The sequence below is a fragment of the Heloderma suspectum genome, chromosome 5 (genome assembly GCF_057233095.1).
Source record: "Heloderma suspectum isolate Gila_16-S chromosome 5, 16-S_ref, whole genome shotgun sequence".
Lineage (NCBI taxonomy): Eukaryota > Metazoa > Chordata > Lepidosauria > Squamata > Helodermatidae > Heloderma > Heloderma suspectum.
Window position 1 is genome coordinate 101070078 of NC_139462.1, and position 21260 is coordinate 101091337.

Here is a 21260-nt window from a genome sequence, read left to right on the forward strand (position 1 = left end):
CTCAGCAACCCAGAATGCCCAGTTTGGACATCACAATTAACAACCCAGGGACAGGACATCCCTGGGTTGTTTGGCTCAGCAGGAGTGGGTGGACAGGAACCCACTTGCTCACTTCTGCCCATTCACAACTACCCATGGTTTAAACAACCCATGGGTAGTCGTGACATGCAAAACAGATCTATACTACTTGTTTAAAAAATGTAATCTTTGGTAACAAAACCCTTTATCTCTCAGATGCAGCACATTCTTGCGTTTACAAGACAGAGAAGCCCATTCGTTCTCAGCCCAAGTGCATAGGCTATACACCCAGCTGGTCTTGAAACAATCTTTGAGCTTACATGTCCTCTCTCACACCAGACATATAGCCTTTAATGTGAATTGGGGTCTACACTGAGAAATGATTCCACAATTAGGCTTCACTCGAACAGTTTTCCCACTGGAAAACAAATAAAGGGGCTGGATGGATCCTGTGAGTAAGGCCGGCATAGGTGTTTACAGGCATAGGCTCTAGGTCAGCTGTGGGAAACCTGTGGCCCTCAAGATATTTTGGCCTACAATTCCCATCAACCCTAGCCAGCATAGCTAATGGTGAGGGACCATGGGAGTTGTAGATATCTGGAGGGCCACAAGTTGCCCACCCCTGCTCTAGGTGAATGTTAAAAGTTATACACTCAGAGCGTATAGAAACTCAAGGCTTAAGCCCTACTGACTGTATAGCTGAGACAACTGGTCCATGTGTGAACGAAAAGGTTCATGTTTCCATTTCAGGCTCAGCTATAACCCACAGTCACTTCCCATTTGGTCACATGCTTCTGCTATATATGAATTCAATTTATGGTTGGCTCCTGTGGTTCGGTCTGCCTGAAAGCCTTGGCATATGCTGGGAATTAGCCCAGGCTAGATTTCTTCCATAGCTGCAGTGCAGTGAATTGTGAGAGGTGAGAGAGTAGGAGGAAAGAAAAAAAGTCCAACTCCAGACTTCTTGGCTTCCACATCAAGTCAGCCAAATATTCTTCTCCCTTTGTCCATAGACACACACACCCTGCCCTACACACAGAGAGGGACACTTTTTTGGCATCTTGGCTGATGAAGGAATCTACAGATGATCAGTGGAATGACCCATTTATGAAGGCATTCCCACGCTACAGCCTTAGGCCATTTTTACAACAATTCCCTCTTCATGACAGTTGCAATTGAGCAGGGGAGAGGGGAGGAGGCACTCAGGGGTCTGTAATAGAAGTATGCTCAGCATCTCTCCCCAAACTTCAATTCCCATCATTCTTAAGAGGAAGTCATGACAGTTAAAAGTAATACAAAACCACTATAAATTTGCACAGAAAGCAGAGGTAGCTATGGTGGCCATTTAAAAAGTGCGGGGGCTCACCCACATTGTGGAAGCTTTGAGATCTGCAGTTCTCTTCAGGCAAAATGTTAGAAAACATGGGGCAGAGGTGAGAGAGTAGGAGGAAAGAAAAAAAGTCCAACTCCAGACTTCTTGGCTTCCACATCAAGTCAGCCAAATATTCTTCTCCCTTTGTCCATAGACACACACACCCTGCCCTACACACAGAGAGGGACACTTTTTTGGCATCTTGGCTGATGAAGGAATCTACAGATGATCAGTGGAATGACCCATTTATGAAGGCATTCCCACGCTACAGCCTTAGGCCATTTTTACAACAATTCCCTCTTCATGACAGTTGCAATTGAGCAGGGGAGAGGGGAGGAGGCACTCAGGGGTCTGTAATAGAAGTATGCTCAGCATCTCTCCCCAAACTTCAATTCCCATCATTCTTAAGAGGAAGTCATGACAGTTAAAAGTAATACAAAACCACTATAAATTTGCACAGAAAGCAGAGGTAGCTATGGTGGCCATTTAAAAAGTGCGGGGGCTCACCCACATTGTGGAAGCTTTGAGATCTGCAGTTCTCTTCAGGCAAAATGTTAGAAAACATGGGGCAGAGGTGAGAGAGTAGGAGGAAAGAAAAAAAGTCCAACTCCAGACTTCTTGGCTTCCACATCAAGTCAGCCAAATATTCTTCTCCCTTTGTCCATAGACACACACACCCTGCCCTACACACAGAGAGGGACACTTTTTTGGCATCTTGGCTGATGAAGGAATCTACAGATGATGAAAGCTTACACATTTTTGGTGACTTTTGAGTTGTCCTAATAAAGGTATTACCCTAACATGGATTTATAAATTTGTACGGTAGATAGGGCCCCTGTGTAGCAGGAGACAAGGGGCATATCTGAACATCTCTCCACATGGAGCACTTCTCATGTTCTGTTAGAAGCTTTTAAAATCTGTTTCATAAGCCTTTGTCTGCCTCTATAGATAGCATCATTTGCTAGTACAGAGATTAAAATGTTCCGTCTTCTAATATTTGCTACATTCCATGACTTTGTGCCAAAATACAGCACACTTTTGCAAAGGGTTATTGCATCCCAAAACATATTACTTACAGAGATCCATGCCCCAAATTGGTAAGCAGTAAGTTACCCTTGAGGTCAGTACAAGATTTAGCTCATTTTGCCAATGGACATGTAAGTCTCTAAGTGTAATGTAAAATATATGTCCAAATGGCTTTTGAGGGAGAGGTGTTAAAACTCAATTTTCCTGAGAGAAGATATTAAACCTGACCTAATTAACAAATGGCACAAATCTCCCCTCTCCAGTTAACGTTCCCTTCCCTCAGTTATTGTTGAACATGTACACAGTGATCTAATTGCTACTTGCTACGTTGTACGAAATTAAACCCACCTTGATGTTTTACGCTGCCCCCCCTTTCCAAGTGGTGAAACCATTAGGACAGCCTTTATGATATAAAGCTGCAATTTGCTCACCTGAGAGTAAGTCCCATTTAACTCAGTGGAACTTGCTTCCAAGCAAGCGTACATAGGATCAGATATTTTCCTTGGAAGAAGAGAACACTGGAGATGGTATCATTTTAATCTTTACAAATATATAGGTTGAGCAGATATGAACAGGGGTGTAGAAAAAAATGTACAGGTGACACCAGATACACAGTGACAGCATTCCAGTCCCCTCAACCCTCAAACCACACCCTTCCAGCTCTTCTGGTGCATAGAATCATGGAATAGTAGGGTTGGAAGGGGCCTACAAGACCATCGAGTCCAACTCCCTGCTCAGTGCAGGAATCCAAGTCAGAGCATCCCTGACAAGTGGCTGTCCAGCTTCATCTTGAATGCCTCCAGTGTAGGAGAGCTCACTACCTCCCTAGGCAATTGGTTCCATGCACTTACACACACTATAGTCTCAAACTTAGGTAGGCTAATTTCTCACACACCCCTCCAGTGTCCACTGTCCCTCACCAACAATTAGGTCATACCAGAGCCTAGAGAGAGACCAATTTCTCCACAAAGTCACAGCTCACTGAAAAGTGTCACCCTGAGTTGCAAGTTTTCTGGAATTACGTTGTTGAGCTTGAGAAAGAGACCAAGATGTGATGTAATTCAAGGCAAGACATGAAGAACAGAACTTGTATATTATAAACTTCAAACTTCCTACACTTAGTGGCTTTCCAGTTTTTCTGTCTTCATGGAATCCTCTCCATTTTGACTTGTCTGTTGAGGAACCCTTGAGCATCTGGCATGGATCTCATCCTTGCTGCTGAAAATTCTGGGCTATGGTCTAAGCCAGATGTTCATATTCTAGGGCATACACACTGCCCAAGACTGTTGAGCCTCACTGTTGCTTCATGTAAACTGAGAGTGGACCCAACAAGGCCAGCCTTACCTTTATTTATTTATCTATTTACTTACATACTTACTTATTTAATAAAATAAAAAAATAGGTGTGGGAGCACCTTGGATAGCTCCTTTAGAGTTCTAACTGAAACCTGGAGAGGATTCACTACCCCAATGACATCAGAGTCACTAGCTTCCACAGCCTGATGGTGTCACTGAGGAACCCCTGTGAAACTTCCACAGAACTTTGGTGTTCTCTGGGCCACAGTTTGAAAACCACTGTCCAGCTGAGTCTGGGCTTTCCCCATTGTCTCATTACTATTGCAGGGTATCACACCACATCACTGCTAGAGAGACTTCTTACTCCTGTGTAAGAAGTCCAACTGTGTGCCAACATATAAACTAATGGCTCACGGCCTGGAATGTTTTGCAAGTCCTGGTTTTTTTAAGACTGTATTATTATTTATAAGGCACCAGCACTGCACATGAGGTTTTACAGAGTAACCTAAAGCAAAGATATACAGATCCCTGCCCTGGAGAAGCTTATAATCTAAGAACATTACCAGCGAAAGGGAGGAAAGGAAGTGGCAAGGGAAAAAAGAGATGAACATAATCAACTGCGGGACCAAACGATACATTAAAAGTGTTTTTAATTAATGTGAGTAGAACTGGCCATATATTTTTTTTCTTTAGAAAAAGTACTCAGTAGGTCCCATGATCTGGGCTGCAGCATGGGGGAAGAAGACTAATCATCCCCTTACTCTTTTCTCACCATAAATCACCTGCCACTAAGCTGCTCTTTTCCCCTGAAGGTGGTATTTATAGCAAATTGCCATTAGGTGGGGGGCAGTGGAGGCTGGTGGCTCTGATTTTGGTGAGGCTGTGAATCCATTCCAGGTTTCATTCAGAACCAGCCAGAACCCTGAAGGAGCTATCCAAGGTGCTGAAGCTATTTTGGGGCTAGGGATCAGCACCTTCGATAGGTCTTTCAGAGTTTGGGCTGGTTCTGACTGAAACCCACTGGCGGGGGGGGGGGGGCGGGATTGGCAGAAATATGGCACTGGGGGAAAGGGTAACCCCCTCCTGTGCCACATTACCAATCTGGACTGGGTGTGGGTGAGTGTAGCTGCTTTTGCTAAAGCGATATGGTCAGTTCTAAGCATGTTAGTTTGCCCTGCAGTCACCCATCAGGGTAAATGTCTGAATCTTGGCTCTACTTTTTACCTATTTAGAGCCAGGAGCTTTAAAGTAATATCAACCAGGAGAGTCTGTGGGAAGAGTTATCTCAAGCTGATGTGGCAGCGTTTGCACAAAGCTCTCGTTTGCATTTCTGCAGAGTTCATTAATAGTAACGCTCCTTTGCATCTTACGGTTGTAACTTTGTTTACTTGCTTTGGAGTTTTTCCTGCAACATAACTGCTATCAGGTTCTAAGAATGTTAAACAAAAGGTAATACATTAATTATGTAAATGGATTTATTAAAAATATATTCTGAAGTAGCTATCTGTCAGCTGCCATGAAAAGGCCTGTTTGATCACACTCTTCAGAATACATTTTTACACATTTTAATAGATTAAGAGAGATGATTATATTTAAATAGCTTTCCCAATCATTGGATCCTGACACTTTTTAACCTACCTGCGAAAGTACATTATAAATAGCTTCTTCTTCTCTCAAGGTGTTCATTATACCTCACTGGTTCCTGTTATAGAAAATGCAAATGTAATTTGCCTTTTTTTTAATGCACATTCTTGGGATGAGCAATTCCTTGTTCCCAGCACTGTGTTTTCATTGTCAGCATTTCACAGCTGCCTAATTTTTATTTGACTGAACTTGATTTGGCAACTGACTTCATCTTCCTTGTCCATTAGCCTTCTGAGAAACTGGGAAACCATTTTGCTTTTTTTCCCACCCCCAGGGGAGCAAGCAGTTGCTGAACAACTACCCCGTCTACATCACTAGCAAACAGTGGGACGAGGCTGTAAACTCCTCAAAGAAAGATGGGCGGCGGCTCCTTCGTTACCTCATTAGATTCGTCTTCACAACCGATGAGCTTAAGTACTCGTGCGGCCTTGGAAAAAGGAAAAGGTCAGTGCAGTCAGGAGACACTGGTCCTGAAAGACGTCCTCTGGATCCAGTAAAAGTAACATGTCTCAGAGGTACTGCATCTTTTCACTCGGTGTCCACCATATACAATCTCATTTCACCACATTGGCTCTGGCTTAATACCAAAAAAAATTTAGCTTCCTGTAACCTAGAGAGAAAGGGGGAGCTTCCTGTAAACATAAGGGGTCTTGGGGCTTAGATGGAAGAAAGAGTGGCTGATTCAATTACCTGCCTTTTAATCAATTTATCCAGTGGTTTACAAACTCTTGTCAGGAGCTCTGAGATTCCTCAGTAAGAAAATTAGTAATGGTGGGAAAACATCTTGGACAGATGGCTTGCCCATCACCACAACCAGTCTTCCCCTGCAAGCCACAGGTCTGGGAAGTGTGTTCTAGGATGCCCTCTCAGTTCTTGCTAGCCAAAAGTGAGGTCCCCTGTGAAGTCAGCATATAACCTAGAACATGCCCCAGGATCTATTGTAGTCAGCTAAGCAGTTCTTCATTGGACAAACTGATGGATAAATTGTCCTTGAAGATGGAAAGTTTGATCGTCACTGAACTAATTGAATTTTTAAAAGCATGTTTATTTCCAAAACCTCAGTATAGGTGCTTTCCATAAGTTGCACTTTCTTCATAATTTACAATATAATAAATGCAAGCATCCACTCCTTAAACATTTTCTTTTTCATTCTTCATTATGGCAGCAAACCCCAATTAAAATAGCCTCCATAGAAACAAGAGTGCCCTTACTCCCAAGCCCCACTGATCAAAAACTACTTACAGTGCAATACTGGGCATGTCTACTCAGAATTAAGCCCCATTGACTTCAATGGGACTTACTCCTAGGTAAATGAGTATAGGATTGCAGCCTTAGAGAGTAATTCTGTGGCTACTAGACAGTGTCTAGAGGACCACAGAATTTTTTGGTTCCCAGAAAACGCACTCCCCACACACTCCCCTGCCACCTCGTAGGCAGCATGGTTCTTCCCCATCTCCGCACTCGTAAGCGCAATGCAGGGCAGGCAAAAAAATGGCCGTTCCCAGGGGCAGGGAGGGGAGGGGAGGAGACTGCGGAAGCATCATTACGATGCTTTCTATGCACCATCTCCAGCACACACCCCGCCCTGCTCCAACGTCCCCAGCTAGACAGCCAAAATCGGCTGCCTACCACAAATGCAGGGTGGCCAGAGCATGGAGGAGAGGATCCCCTCTGCACCTCACCCACCCTGCACTGGATAGTCGGCCACCTCTGAACTTTCCCCATAGGATTGTGCCCTTAGTTGATGAAAACTGGCCCTATTTCATCAACTGAAATTTTAATCAGAGTTTAAATGAAACTGTATTTTAAAATGGACTGAAATTGATTGATCTTCTGATTTTTAACAAATTATGTAGGAACACAGAGGATTCACTATTTCAGAAATTATAGGTGGTTCCCTCCCCACCCTCCACCCCAGTGGAATAAAATTTGGTTGGTTAATAGGATGCTTTATTTAAGGAAATAAGAGTTTTCATTGCTTCTGAAGCCCATCTTTTTTGTGGAAACTATTTGTAATTTATTGGAATAGATAATATGCAAAACATATTGAATCGTATGGGCCCGGTCCAGCCATAATTGCACAACTAGCTGGAACTGCATGCAGCAAGATGTGGGGTGTGGATGAACAGCATCATACACAGACAGGTCCTCATCTGCATTAGTCACACTTGTCCCTTGCTGGAGCGGAATATGTGTGGTGGAAAATCTTCTAAATGCAAGGGGTTTCCTTTCTAACCCTGCAATGTGATTCTTTCCATTTTGGTGTGCCTGAATGTTTTGTAGATGTTGTAAGATACTAAAGGTATGTGAAACAGCAAATATTTTCAAGAAGATAAAAATAAAAAACTTCCTCCTTGTACCTCACCTGTATAATGCCTAGAGCAAAGAGAAATGCAGGGGCACTGACTTTCGATTACCAAAGACACAGGCCCCAATCTGGCTCTAGGTGCATGCAACTGTAACAGCAACTAGTGACTCTGGCAGGCCCAGTGTCAGCACCCAGCACACTGGAGCATTTGCACAACTGGGCTTACCAGGGCACATGCCTTGCCTGCCCGCTCCCCGCCTACCCCATACCTGCTGCCACTTGGGCCTCTTTGACAACTGTGCTGCTGCATCCACCATCTTCTCCCTCGCACTTGCGCTTGCACTCCCCAGCAGCCGTGACTCTGTAATGGGAGCGCAGTGGCCACTCAGGTTTCCAGCCACATTACAGCGTCCGCCTCACACACACACAGTTGGGTAAGCCCACCCACAAGGGGAGGCTGACAGCTGCTCCTCACTCTCATGAGCTCACCTGGCAGCGGTGCTGTAATGGGCCCGGGAGCCAAGCAGCAGCTCATTACACTGCCTGGGTAAGTCTACTTAGGCATGAGAGGAAGGCCGAGGAAGGCATCTGTAGCAGTGCTGCCACTGGGGTGAGGGCAAGTGGAAGCAGGTGTTAGGGGCCCCCGGTCAGCCCTGAGGGTGGGGCACCAAGGGCAGCCTGCCCAGGGTCCAGAAAACCTGGGATCTGGAATGGGACGCACATCCCCTTCCCCTTTGACAGATGAGTCCAGCTAGTTCAGGCCCCCCCGACCGCGATGAAGGTGCAGATACACGTCCAAGCATGTTTTTGCATGGGCAGTACACATGGAGGCCTTCGTCTGCATGCATGCATCCCTTGTTGGACTGAGACAGTCGTGAAAGTTGGTGTTCAGTGGCACCTGGCAACTGGTTTGTTCAGTGGCTAAATCAAATATAATCTACAGATGCTAAACCTTTTCAGTGTAAACTCTGCATATAAATCTCATCATCATTGAATGGGTCATTGGTTTTGTTCCTATTGCTTTTTGTTTTCTGAGGGCGTTTGTCATGGTGAAGGGTGTTTTTCGAATAAAACACGGGCTGTTAACCATTTATGCGTGGAGGCTGGTGGCTCCGATGTCAGTGGGGTGGTGAGGCTGCTCCGGGTTTCAGTCAGAACCAGTCAGAACTCTCAAGGAGCTCTCCAAGGTGCTTCCGCACCTTGGAGAGCTCCTTGAGAGTTCTGACTGAAACCCAGAGCGGACACCGCCCCACTGACATCGGACGCACCAGCCCCCACTGCCGTTTATAGGATTTCTAAAAGCTTAAAATAACTTGTAAACCACCAAACCCAATGCTGCCTACCTTGAGCTTGATAAATCTCCTGCCTGAGACTTCAAAAATGGGGGCTGGGGGTGGGGGGGATCAAGCACCTGGCAGCCCTGGCTATATTCAGCTTGCTGAAGCATGAGCTGTGCCGGCTCAGCGTCTTATACACTCTGCTACAGTCAAAAATATTGAAAATTATTGCCAAATGTTGCAGCAGCATAAAATGTTTCCTGGAGCTTAAAAACAGAAGAAGACGGAAAGCCATTTGTGTAGTACAGAGCTTTGCAGTCCCCACATTAGATGCAAGCCATCTGACGTTAATCTGGAACTAAAGGGTTTAAGGGTTGAATTCAAGTTCAATTAAATGCTTTTTAATTTCAAATAGTAATTTCTATTGAGGCAGAGGCATAATATCTAGCTTTGCCCCTCCAGCCTCTCTCTCTCTCTCTCTCTCTCTCTCACACACACACACACACAACTACCTACCTTCCTATCTCAGTCAAGTAAGGGCGATAAGTGTGCAAAATCACCTTTTGCTCAAGGCCCACCCTTGCTTGATTGGGAAATGAACATGCCCACTGGATGAAGATCAGCAGCTACATTGTGATGGGCATTCAGTGTGCCCCCTTCTCATTACCCAGTCATGGGAGGAAGTACATTTCCCTTCACACTGCAGCCTTTTCCTTGGACTGGATTGGGACCATCCCCTTCCTGCATTGCACCTAGAACAGCCTCAGAAAAATAAAGCTGTCCAGTAGGTTGATACGTCTGGCAATAGAAAACCATGTGTACATTGCTGGACACCTACACAAGAGACTCATTGGACTGGACAAAGTCTCTGAATGCATTTGAAACATTGCCTCAAAACCCAAATATAAAGATGGTCCTTTAGGCTTTGAAGGTTTTTTTTCTTGGAGGACTCCTTAGGTACTTATAATGAGCAAACCCCAAAGGGGTAGGGGAGAAGTGGTGGTGTCTATAGTGCCATCAGCCTCTCAGAGGCATGCATAAGCTTTTAAACAAGACCTCTGTCACCATCCAGACTGAGCTCTGGTAGTGCAGCGCCATGGCTGCGCATGGGTCTGAGCATGTGAAATCATCCCCTCTTCTCACTTTCTAACATTGAGTTCCACAGTTTCTTTAGAATTCTGGGAGTCCTAGCTTTCCGTTAAAAGAAGAGTAAGTTTGTAACCGTCATCATCATGACGATGAAGCTGAAAAGACACAAGCGGTTTCTTCAAGACGCTGAGAAACCAGAGACCTCTTTGGCTTCCTTTGGTGAGGGGACAAGGCTGCCCTTATGCTACAAAAGCACAGAACGTGGTATTAGGGACAGAGCTTGGCTTCTTGAGAACTTTGACCTTCCTTTAAAAAAGAAAAGAAAAAGGCCTGAGCGATTGCAAAAATTTGCTTGAAAGCAGATAGGCTGTGTAGCTGACCTCTCAAAAGCCATTTTCAGTGCTTCAGAACGGCCTTCGGCACCCCGCATAGCTCCATGCCACTCTTGTTGTCAGTAGTAAAACCAGAATAAAATGTGCAAAATAGTAGGAATCACTGAATAAATTATGCAAAAACAGCCACAGGAAAGGGAAGTTATGTCAGGTTCTGCTACCTGCATTGATTTGGCAAACTGAAATGTCTACTTTTTGGTACAGAATTTTATTTTATTTTATTTTATTTTTAACTTAGAATAAACACTGTCCCAGTCAGCAAGCAGCAGTTTGTCTCCAACGCACATATTTTCCACACTTTTTGTTTTTCCATGGACTCCTACCCCTAAACCAGCTGTCGTTCCTCAACATTCCACACACCCCATCACTCCTTTCCCTCCAACATCCCGATTGCTAGCCAAAGGTGCCAGAATCCTTTGGAAACCCACATTGTGCAGCCATCCTTATGTGAATTACCTTAGTTTTCATAACATATTGCATTCCCATAATGTAAGCTGGAGGCAGGGCATCATCCTAGGTGGTGCCATTCCAGGGCTGTTTATCGCACAGGTTAAAGTAAATCTGTTTTTACAGCTTTTCAACGGACTACCATTGCATTACCTACAACAGGGATGCAAAATCTTGGGCCCAGGGGCCAACTTTGGCCCTCTGATTTCCCCAGAGGGACATGCCCACTTCCAAAAGCCTTTCCCCCAGCCACCGATAATTTTGTGGTTTCCTGGCTTTTGTGCCCTTTTCCCTCCATTCCAAAAGGTTGAAATGCCTCTCCTAAGGCTTAATTGCTGGCCGTACGAGCCATAAATTAAAACATGCTGGAATTTTTGGCCCTGCCCCTTTTGGCTTTGGCCCCTCCCACCATGGACATGTGGCTCCCAAGAGCTTCTCTGAAATGGAGTTTGGCCCTTGGGCTGAAAGAGGTTCAACACCCCAAGTCTCCAAGGCTGTGCATCTGAAAAAGGGCCATGTGCATGCTGTGTAGCCACATGGAACTAGCCTGGCTAGCGAGAGCTAATGACTTTGTGTGCCAGGGAGGCAAGTTTGCTAACTCCACATTTTCTCCACAGAATTCATTAGGATGCACTGCACGTCCAACCCAGATTGGTGGATGCCTTCTGAAGAACAGATAAACAAGGTGTTCAGTGATGCCGTGGGACATGCTCGGCAAGGGCGTGCAGTGGGGACGTTCCTCCACAACGGGAACTCGTATTACGAGGGGATTGACCAGCACAGTTCACAAGATGACCTTTTCAGTAGGGGTGTCCATGATGGATCTGGAGAATGAGGGGAGGAAATCCATGCAAATGTGTATGAGGCAATGACAGAGACTATGTGTTCAATGTACTGTTTTAATGTGACTTAAGAATCCAAAGCATGTTCAGAGCCCTGTTTCATGCAAGGCCTTCCTATGAAAGTCCATAGTGTCTAAAACGTAGTCCACACAAACAGAACATCAGGAGGTGAACCCATTTCTGGACAGTAGCACTTTAGTCTCTAGATGCAGGATTGAGTACTCTTCCATGCAAACAACAGCAACAAAAACCCTCCCCCTAAAAAATTGGTATGCTGGGGAACATGCCTGGCTGGGACCCTTCTTCCTTATGTATTAGTTATTTATGTGGAGGATTTATTTCCTTCCTTCCTACCTTTTGTATTTTCAATTATGTGAGCCTCCACCTGTGAACTTAAGGGGTACAAAGCCAGATACAGGTTTACCTTCTCACCTGCTGTAGGGGAGAACTAGGCATAAGTTTGAAAACTAGTCTCACGTATGGACATCTCTTTAGCCCTGTTCGAATGTTTGCTGGCTTGCGTGCAGGGCTGAACAGTGTAGAGGGACATGGGTGTGTATGTCAGCCCCACACCCAGTGTCCCTGGGCTCCCAGCTGCACAGGGCTTTGTAAACACGTTCAGCCAAATGCGCTTGCAGAGATTCCATGATAGCCAACCTGGCCATATCGGGTTTCTCATCACAGAACCTCCATATGCGCGTTCAGTTGACTATGCTTACAAAGCCCTGCAGAAATCTTCACACTCAATACGCAAAGGTCTACACAGACGTTGGGCATGCAGGGACATTGGGGGCAGGGCTTACATACCCATCTACATCCCCCTACACGGTTTAGCTCTACACACAAGCAGGCAGACGCCTGCATAGGGCTTCTCTCGCGCTATATATATATATATATATATATTCTTCACAATAATGGTCAAATCAACAATCTTTTTTCACCTACCTGCACACTTTCCACATTATTCTGAACTCATGTGCAATTTTAGGATAGAACAAAAGAAGTTGTCCTTTACGATGGACTAGGAATGTGTACTCATAACATTTCATCAAAACTGGAAGGTATCAAAATCAGGGAGAGTTCTGACACTTCGTTGTTTTGTTTTGGGAGTTTCCTGTATTCAGTTAATACTGCATTTATTTTTGTCACCTAAAGAGAGTAGAACTACTCCGTACTGTTTTTCCATTGCCAACCGAAGTACTGTTTCAAGAGATCACTTGTTACCTCGCAAGCTTTTTCTGTTGCTTTAAAGATATATAGTCTTGTTTTTGCTTCTGCCACACTTCTTGTTTTATTCACTATCACCACTTCAGGATTACACTTCTCTTGTCCCTCAGGCATACAGCGCTGGTTACTGTCCTGGTTGACAACTAATTGGAATAGTTAAGTTTTTCAGCTGAAAGAGGGTCACTGACTCAGTCCCATGAACTCAGTCCCAAGACTCTTGTAGCCTCCCTCCTGGTCTGAACAACAACAGAGATGTGGTTGGGGTCCTCCCTTTATTCACCTTGGCCACTGACTCCCATTTGCTTGTCAGTAGTAGGAATTAAGGTGCAATAAAGCGGCTGTTGCATTGCTCCCCAAAACAAGGAGGCAGGCTCTACATAGTATTAACTGAACTAGTTTAGATCCTATCTCTATGAATTAAAGCTAATATGCAAGATAAATAAATATAATTAGAATATTCTTATATAGACAGGATCTTGTACTATCACGTGCAGGAACTGCTGTTATAGTACGTGTATAAATCTGAAATGTGATAACGCCTTCTTGTTATTTCAGGATTTTTAAAAAAGAAGTTCTTCCTCCTGTACTGTGCTTTGGATCCTCAGGTTCCTTGGGCAAGCAGAAAGCCATTTCTGCTTGCGTGAGGTGGCCTCCCGGATTTCCACTGAGTCTCATGCCACAACCCATGCTATCCTGGAGGGCTTCCCAAGCCTCACGTGTGTTCTTTTGGTGGGCACAAGGAGCTGCAATGGGAAGGAGAGGATGGGGAAGCACCTTCTTTTGGACCCAAGTCTATGTCAGGTAGGCCAAGTCTTCCACATCCATTGCGAATACCCAAATTGGCTGTTCTGGAGACATCAGCATCCTGATTGACAGATGCATTGCTTTGTTTTATTTATGCCACCCTCTCTCAGCGGCTCAGGGCAAGTTACCATCTCCTTTAAAAAAAAAAGTTAAACGAAACATATATCAGGGCCCCCAACTATATCATGCCTATGTTGGAGGCCAGGACTGTGCCCACGCTCTAAGCATGCTTCTCCCTCTCCTGGTCCGTCTCACAGCCATGCCCTGACTGACTTTGACGCGGGAATAAGGATGTGTGTAGGCCTAAGCCCTACAGTGGCGTAGGTCTATGCATGTCCCTATTCCGGCATTAAAGCCAGTCGGTGTATGGCTGTGATTTTGGGACAACCATCTCCCTGCCTTGTTCCAGTGCTTCATCCAGCCAGGTGCCAAGACAGGCTAGGCTGGCTCAGTGGGTTGCGCGGGTAGTTACAAGTCCATGTCCTGCCACAGACTCTGCTACAAGAGGAAGCAGCTTAGCACCCTGCAGGTGTTTTGGCCTACAACTCTCATAATCCCTGAGCATTGTCCATGCTGGCTGGGATTTATGGGAGCTGTAGTCCAAAACCTTTGGAGGGCAACAAATTGCTTCCCCCTGCGCTACACATTTAGAGTCTTGCATGAACCATCTCAGCAGATGGCAAGGGTTCCAGAGTGGAAACACCCAAACCTCAGAAAGCCATTGTACTAGGAAAGGTTGGGGTAGGCCCCTTTTTCCTTCTGTTGAATAAAAGTCTGCCAGTTATGTTGGAGCAAGTCTTGGTAAGGACGTTTCTGTTCAGTGCAAGACGAACGGCCCATGCACACAGGCACACATCACTGTGGAGTGATCCTAACCCACTGGGATATGTTTTTGTGGGCCCTCATATCCAGAAGAAAATATGGTATGTGAATAGACCATGCAAGTCACCCTCCCCAGGTCACATTGGTGTTAAGACACATACGAAGGTGGTATGTGATAACACCACAGGAAAGCGGTGCCCCTGCCACCGCAGGGGCAGATGAATTGGGCCCAAGCTTGCTGTTAAGTGAGAGACTGTTTTCCAGCTGTAGGAAATATACGATCAGATAGCCAATCTCTCCTAAAATCATATTTATTCCAGTTCGGGTTTTTTTTAAATGGCATGGTAAAGCAAAAGCTAAGCACTTTTTCAGTGCAATCCTATGCATATCCAAAAGTCAGTCCCCTTGAGCCCAATGGGAATTACTCCTAGGTAAGTGTGAATAGGATCGCAACCTCAAGCCCCACTCAAGCACATTCACAGCTCTTTTCTGTTTAAATGAGTAGGGATTAAAGGAGCTAAACTTCGGCAGGATTCATTTCTTTATTTCGATCGGAGCAAATACCGGCTCTCAATCTTAATAATATAATCTGCGTTGACTGGTGCCATCCGCTAGAATCAGCAGGACATTGTCATTGCCACAAGGAGGCCCATTGAGAAGATAAATACAACCATCCTTCAAAAATTACAGCATTTCTGTTCTAGCTGTTCAGTGTTGCCGTTAATGAACACATCAACTACCATGTTGCAAAATTGGTGCAGGCCTTGCTGGTGTACATTTCCTGTGGTGACACTTGCCCATCTCCTTGGTAAAAGTTGTCAGATAGAATGCATGAGTCCATATTTGTCCGCAGTATAATCTCATAGTGTATTTTTGAATAAGCTGTGTAAAATCCAGTGTTTGTGTGCGAAGTTAAAGTAAAAACGTTTCATTTCGAATTATGCACATCAAGGTCCATGTAACAGACCTCACTAAAGCAATACCATTTGGGATTTGCTAAGCCAATGGGTAAGCTTAGCTCTATTTTAATGGGAAGGTTGTCTTCAGATTTCTATCTGAAATATAGAAATATATTGGCCCCACTCATGCATTATAAAGTACAGCATAGAAGTTGCTTCTGTGAGTTCTAGCCTCTGGGTAACATCTAGAAAGAGTAACCACGTGGCTCAGCCCAAAGAGATATTTCTGTCCCACAACAGGCTTGCCATTCCTTGAGACTCTGGGTAGTATCCAACGGTGTCATTCCGCTAGCGCAAATGACGCTGCACTCACGGAAACTCAGTTCTGAACTGCACGCAAGAGGAGAATCCAAGTAAAGTTATATTTGCACAAGTGCGGTTGCACATTACGGTTACGGAACCTGTTGTGCAAGCCGTCGCACAACCGATTGTGCAAGCTGTTGTACAGTCCGTTTTGCAAACCATTATGCCTTTTTTAATGCAACCTGTCGTGCAAGTATAACACACAACTGCTTGCACAACAGGAAGATTCGGCAAAGCTCCGCTAGCGCTATATGAGTTTGCAGAACGACATCACTGGATACTAGCCTGTGTTATACTGGCGCGGAACTCACCTAATTGACGTGAGTCATGTAGATTCTCTTAATGGATGTTATATGTGTGGGCAAGGATACAGCACATGGAAGCAGCCCCAACACATGGATTCTAAGGGACCCTTCCACTGCTACCTTAGCAGCGCATACTCCTCCCACACAACTCTGGCAATGAAGAAGAATTTGGTCACAGAACGGTGGCCAGATAATACGACTCCTTCCCATCCCTTCCTTGAAATTGGGGCCATGGCACAGCACTGGGCTGCTGGTTCTCCCATGGGGTCTAGATCTTCTGGTGTTGGCAGAGTGGCACAGAACACGCTCATTAAGCAGCTTCCACACTATTAAGGTAGCATGAGAAGGGACCCTTAATTTGAATGTAATGGGTGATAACCATGTGCAGTTGCTTCCAGTATTGCAGAAAATGGTGAAGATCAAATCTATATAGCATGAGCCCTAATTCCACACCAAAGTGATGCCAGCCAATATTTTGCTCTCAGTGTATAAAATCTTTAAATGCTGAACAAAACAAATCACCAGAATGAGCAGCACAGAATTTTATCAAACTGAAACCTAACCACTTTGGGGATTTCTAAAGTTTTGAATGTTTGAAAATTCAGCCTGAATTATAGAAGGAGAATCTCACATTTCTGGATCTTTTGTTTCAGTAGTTGGCTATGAAACCTAGCTTCTGCCACAGAAGTCAATTTCTCGAATTTGAGGTTCTTCACCCATATCAGACTGTGACAGGTTATCTAATCGTTAATCTGTTTAAGGGCGCAATCCTATGCAGATAGGTGGCTGCCTCTGAACTTGGAGGCAACCGCCCATCCAATGCAAGGCAGGAGAAGCACGGTGGGGAATCATTCCCTCTGCGCTTCTCCTGCCCTGCATTTTTGGCTAGACAGCTGATTGCGGCTATTTAGCCACGGGAGGGCAGAGCAGGGGAAGAGGCTGCAGTACAACACATTGGATTTGTCATACAGACATTTCCGTCCGCCCCGGAATACCCTCTGGGAATGCCCCTTTTACGCTGCTCCGTGCTGCTCTTGCAAGCGCAGAGTACAGGACTCTTCCACGTTCCGTCTGAGGCAGTGCAGAAGTGAGGGGAGGTCGGTTCTCCGGGAACTGACCTTGGAGCACAGGCTCCAAGGTCATTTCCTGGAAAACCAGATATCCTTCAGCCATCTAGCCACTATCTAGTGGCCATAGGATTGCTCCCTCCATGTATTAACTCTGCTCTTTTAGAGTTACTGTAAAAACAAACAAACCTGGACTTATTCCTTTGGTGTAATGTAAGACCTGAACACCATATCTTGTACAAAAACTTCTCTTGTCTCCTTATTCTAACCAAGGAATATGTTCTCAGTCAAATTTAAAATCTGCAAGGCCTTAAATTGAGAATGTAATCCTGCTACCTCCATGGAATAAGGAAAGACTAAGGCCTTTAAGTAATAGGATCACTATGGAGTTGATCCTTCACTAACTACTGCCAGGTTTGTGTATAAATAAAGGGGTTACTCAGGCTGCAATTCTATACTTACCTGGGAGTAAGTCCCAGTGAATGGCATGGGACTTCTGAGTAGACATGGATAGGGTTACACTCTTAAGGCAGCATTGCAAATATATCAACTAACCCACCCCACCCCTTTCTTCATGTTAACTAATCGGCTCACAGTAAATATTGTTGGCCTAAAAATATTGTCTGCTTGGAGACAGAGGCAACTCAGAGAGTGGCTATTGACAAGTATGTATGAATTAGGCCTAATTAGTAATTAAGTAAGACAATTACTTTGTCTCCCATTGAATTAGTAAGACAAAGAGCAGATGAAATTATCACACTGCTGTTGGACTATAACACTTCCGACTATGGTGTGGGATTGCATGCCTGAATGCTGATCCCCTTGAAAAAAAGATGTATGCACATACAGTGTGGGAAGAAAGGTAAGCTAGAACTCTTTTTCCTATTATCTAGGGGTTTTGTTTTGTTTTGTTTTTTGGCTATGTGCAGGGCATTTCCAATATGGGGGAAGCAAGATATTCCATAGTTCCCCACCTGCAGTCTGAAATGGTACAGTCCAGGTCGGTTTTGTGTGAACGAGATAGCACATGACTTTGCTGAATGGCACTACAATGAACAAGAACTTTATAGCGCGGAGCTATAACTTATTTTTCCCGTATTTAAAATTTATAAGTGGCAGAATTACCTCAATTAGGACAGGATTTGCCTTCTGTTTTGGGTGCCACATCTTGTTTGGCCTGGCTTACTAGAACCTCACAATTACAAGTCTGTCATGAACAGACTTTCTGTTGTCACTCAAGTTACCTCCACCCAAACCACAGACACCATCTCCCCCAGCACATTTGACTGACAGGCTAACCCTTACGTGCACTAGAACCTGCAGCATACAACAGTTAAAAGACGAAACAGATTTTAACAATTACAATGCCCTTTTGGGAAATATATCGTTGCCGTATCCTCTCTGGTTGTTGACTCTTCCTCCCATTTCTGTAGCAACCTTTTCAAAACATATGTCTCACTCCTGCACGCACACCTGTGCCAAACTGCCTTCGCTCTATTTTCTGTGACAAAATATTGGTGGCGATACTGTGATCGAGGGACCCATTCCTCCTAATATTTCTATTGTTATAGTGTAAGTTAATTCTATTAACAATTTGTCCTGTGTAGAGTACAATAAAAGCTTAGGGATAGACAAATACCTGATTCTGTACAAAGTGAATAGTGTAATATAGGCTAGTATGTTTTGGTGAGAATTTCGATAGGATATGTGAATTGTTTTCTATGTGACATCAAGACACACCTTTCTTTTAAGGAATTAAACATATAAAATTTAGACAAGTTTTTTAAAACAGTGATATTTTCTGATTATAAAGATACCTTTGTTACTAGAGTTTACTATTTCAGGTGTTACCTCTTATTTCAATATTGGGTTTTATTACTACATGCCTCCAAATCCATTTGTTCAATTGCATAACAATGCACAATAAAAAGTTAGCCTCTACCTAGCATGTTTGGTGTGTGTGTGTATATCTAGTATTTTAAAGCAGAGGTCCACAGGAGGTAGAGTTCCAGATGTTTGGTACTTCCAACTCCCAGGAGCCCCTGCCAGCATCTGGAGTCCAAAACATCTGGAGATCTACTTTCTGCCTACCCATTAAAGAGTCATGCAGAATTACTGTTGGTCACTAACTTGGACTCACAGTGGTGAGAAAAAGTTTGTGAACCCCTTGGGGTTCACATATTTCTAACCTAAAACGTTATTAGATCTTAATCTAACCCCATATTCGTAGATAAAGAACAGTAGACAACCTGATTAAACAAATGACACACAAACATGATGCTTTTTCAACATTTATTTATCCACAACTCATGCAACATTCAATATTCATGACTGAAAAAGTATGTGAACCTTTAGATTCAGTACCTGCTGGCACCCCCTTGAGCAGCAATGACTTCAAGTAAACGTTTCCTGTAACTGTTGGTCTGTCTCTCACATAGGTTTTGAGGAATTTTGGCCCATTCCTCCTTACAGAACTGCTTCAGCTCTGACATTTGAAGGCTTCCTTGCATGGACAGCTCGTCTCTGGTCCTGCCACAGCATTTCGATGGGGTTTAGGTCCAGACTTTGACTAGGCCGTTCTAAAACATGGAATTCTTCTTCTGCAGCCATTCTTTTGTAGATCTGCTTGTATGTTTAGGACCACTGGCTTGTTGCATGACCCACTTTCGGTTCAACTTAAGCTCACAGATGGATGGCCTGGCATTCTCCTCTAGAATCTTCTGATACACTGCAGAATTCATGGTTGTGTCAATAATGGCAAGCCGTCCGGGTCCTGAGACAGCAAAGCAGGCCCAAACCATCACATTCCCACCACGCTTGACAGTTGCAATGAGGTTCTTCTGTTCGAACTCAGTGTTTGTTTTTTGCCAAACATAATGTTTCTCATTGAGGCCAAAAAATTCTACCTTTGACTCGTCTGTCCAGAGAACATTGTTCCAGAAGTGTTGGGGATCGACTATGTGATATTTAGCGAACTTCAGGGAGGCAGCAATGTTCTTTTTAGAGAGCAGTGGTTTCCTCCTGGCTATCCTCCCATGAATACCATTTTTGTTCAGTCTTTTTCTGATAATTGAGTCATGAAAATTCACATTAGCCAAGGTGAGAGTGGCTTGCAGATCCTTGGCTGTTACTCTGTGGTTCTTTTTGACTTCCTGGATGATGCACCAGTTTGTTCTTGGAGAGATGTTGGTAGGACGACCACTCCTGGGTAGAGTGATTGTGGTCTTGAACCTTCTCCATTTATAGATTATCTGACTGACAGTGGATTGGTGGTGCCCCAAATCCTTAGAAATTGTTTTGTAATGCTTTCTAGATTGATGAGCAGCAATAACTGCTTTTCTGAGGTCCTCGGAAATGTCTTTTGATCACGGCATGACGTGTTTCGACACAACTGTATGGTGAAGACCAAAGTTTCTGATATTTTTATAGGTGAGTTTGAGGCCTCCCAAACTCACCCCTCAAGATCTACCTAATTACTTAAACACCTGATTCTAATTATTCCCTTTAATTGAGCTGATGCAATCAGAGGTTCACTTACTTTGGCACATACCCTGACTCTTAAATACTCATTGTTTGCCTAATTTATACATGGTTTTATTTCACAAGACATGGAATTGCTTAACATAAACCCTATTGGATATTTAGAAAAGGACTGGTTTTGATTCACGAAGGCTATCATGGTAAAACTGTGGAATTTCCGTAATTATCATTAGGGTTCACAAACATTTTCTCACCACTGTAGTAAGCAGACTCTTCCATCCAGCCATCACAACTGAGGCATGCCCACCACGCCACTGGGGCACCACATTCTGCCCCATTAGGAGCAGGAGAGGTAGCACTTCTCAGGCTATTAGTCTCTAGTTATTCTCATTTTGTCCTTCAAAGCTAAGAGAGGTGGCTTTAGTACATCCTTAGGCCAGAAGTAGCCTACATCAGCCTCTGGGCACAATGGCAGCCATCTATCCCAGCTTTCAAATGATGCTTGGATAATGCCCCAATGCTCCTCCTTACCAAAGTGAACAAGTAGGCATTTGGTCAGCCACTCATCTGTAGACTCTAACGC

General features: G+C 44.3%; 1 protein-coding gene across 1 annotated transcript in view; it reads left to right on the forward strand.

Moving 5' to 3' along the window:
* BEND4 (BEN domain containing 4) overlaps positions 1-11703 on the forward strand; it is a 35481-nt gene extending 23778 nt beyond the window's left edge. Inside the window, 2 exon segments of the mRNA XM_084860326.1 lie at positions 5630-5870; positions 11486-11703. Of these exon segments, the coding sequence (XP_084716452.1) occupies positions 5630-5870; positions 11486-11703 (459 nt within the window).
* Positions 11704-21260: the final 9557 nt, after the last annotated feature.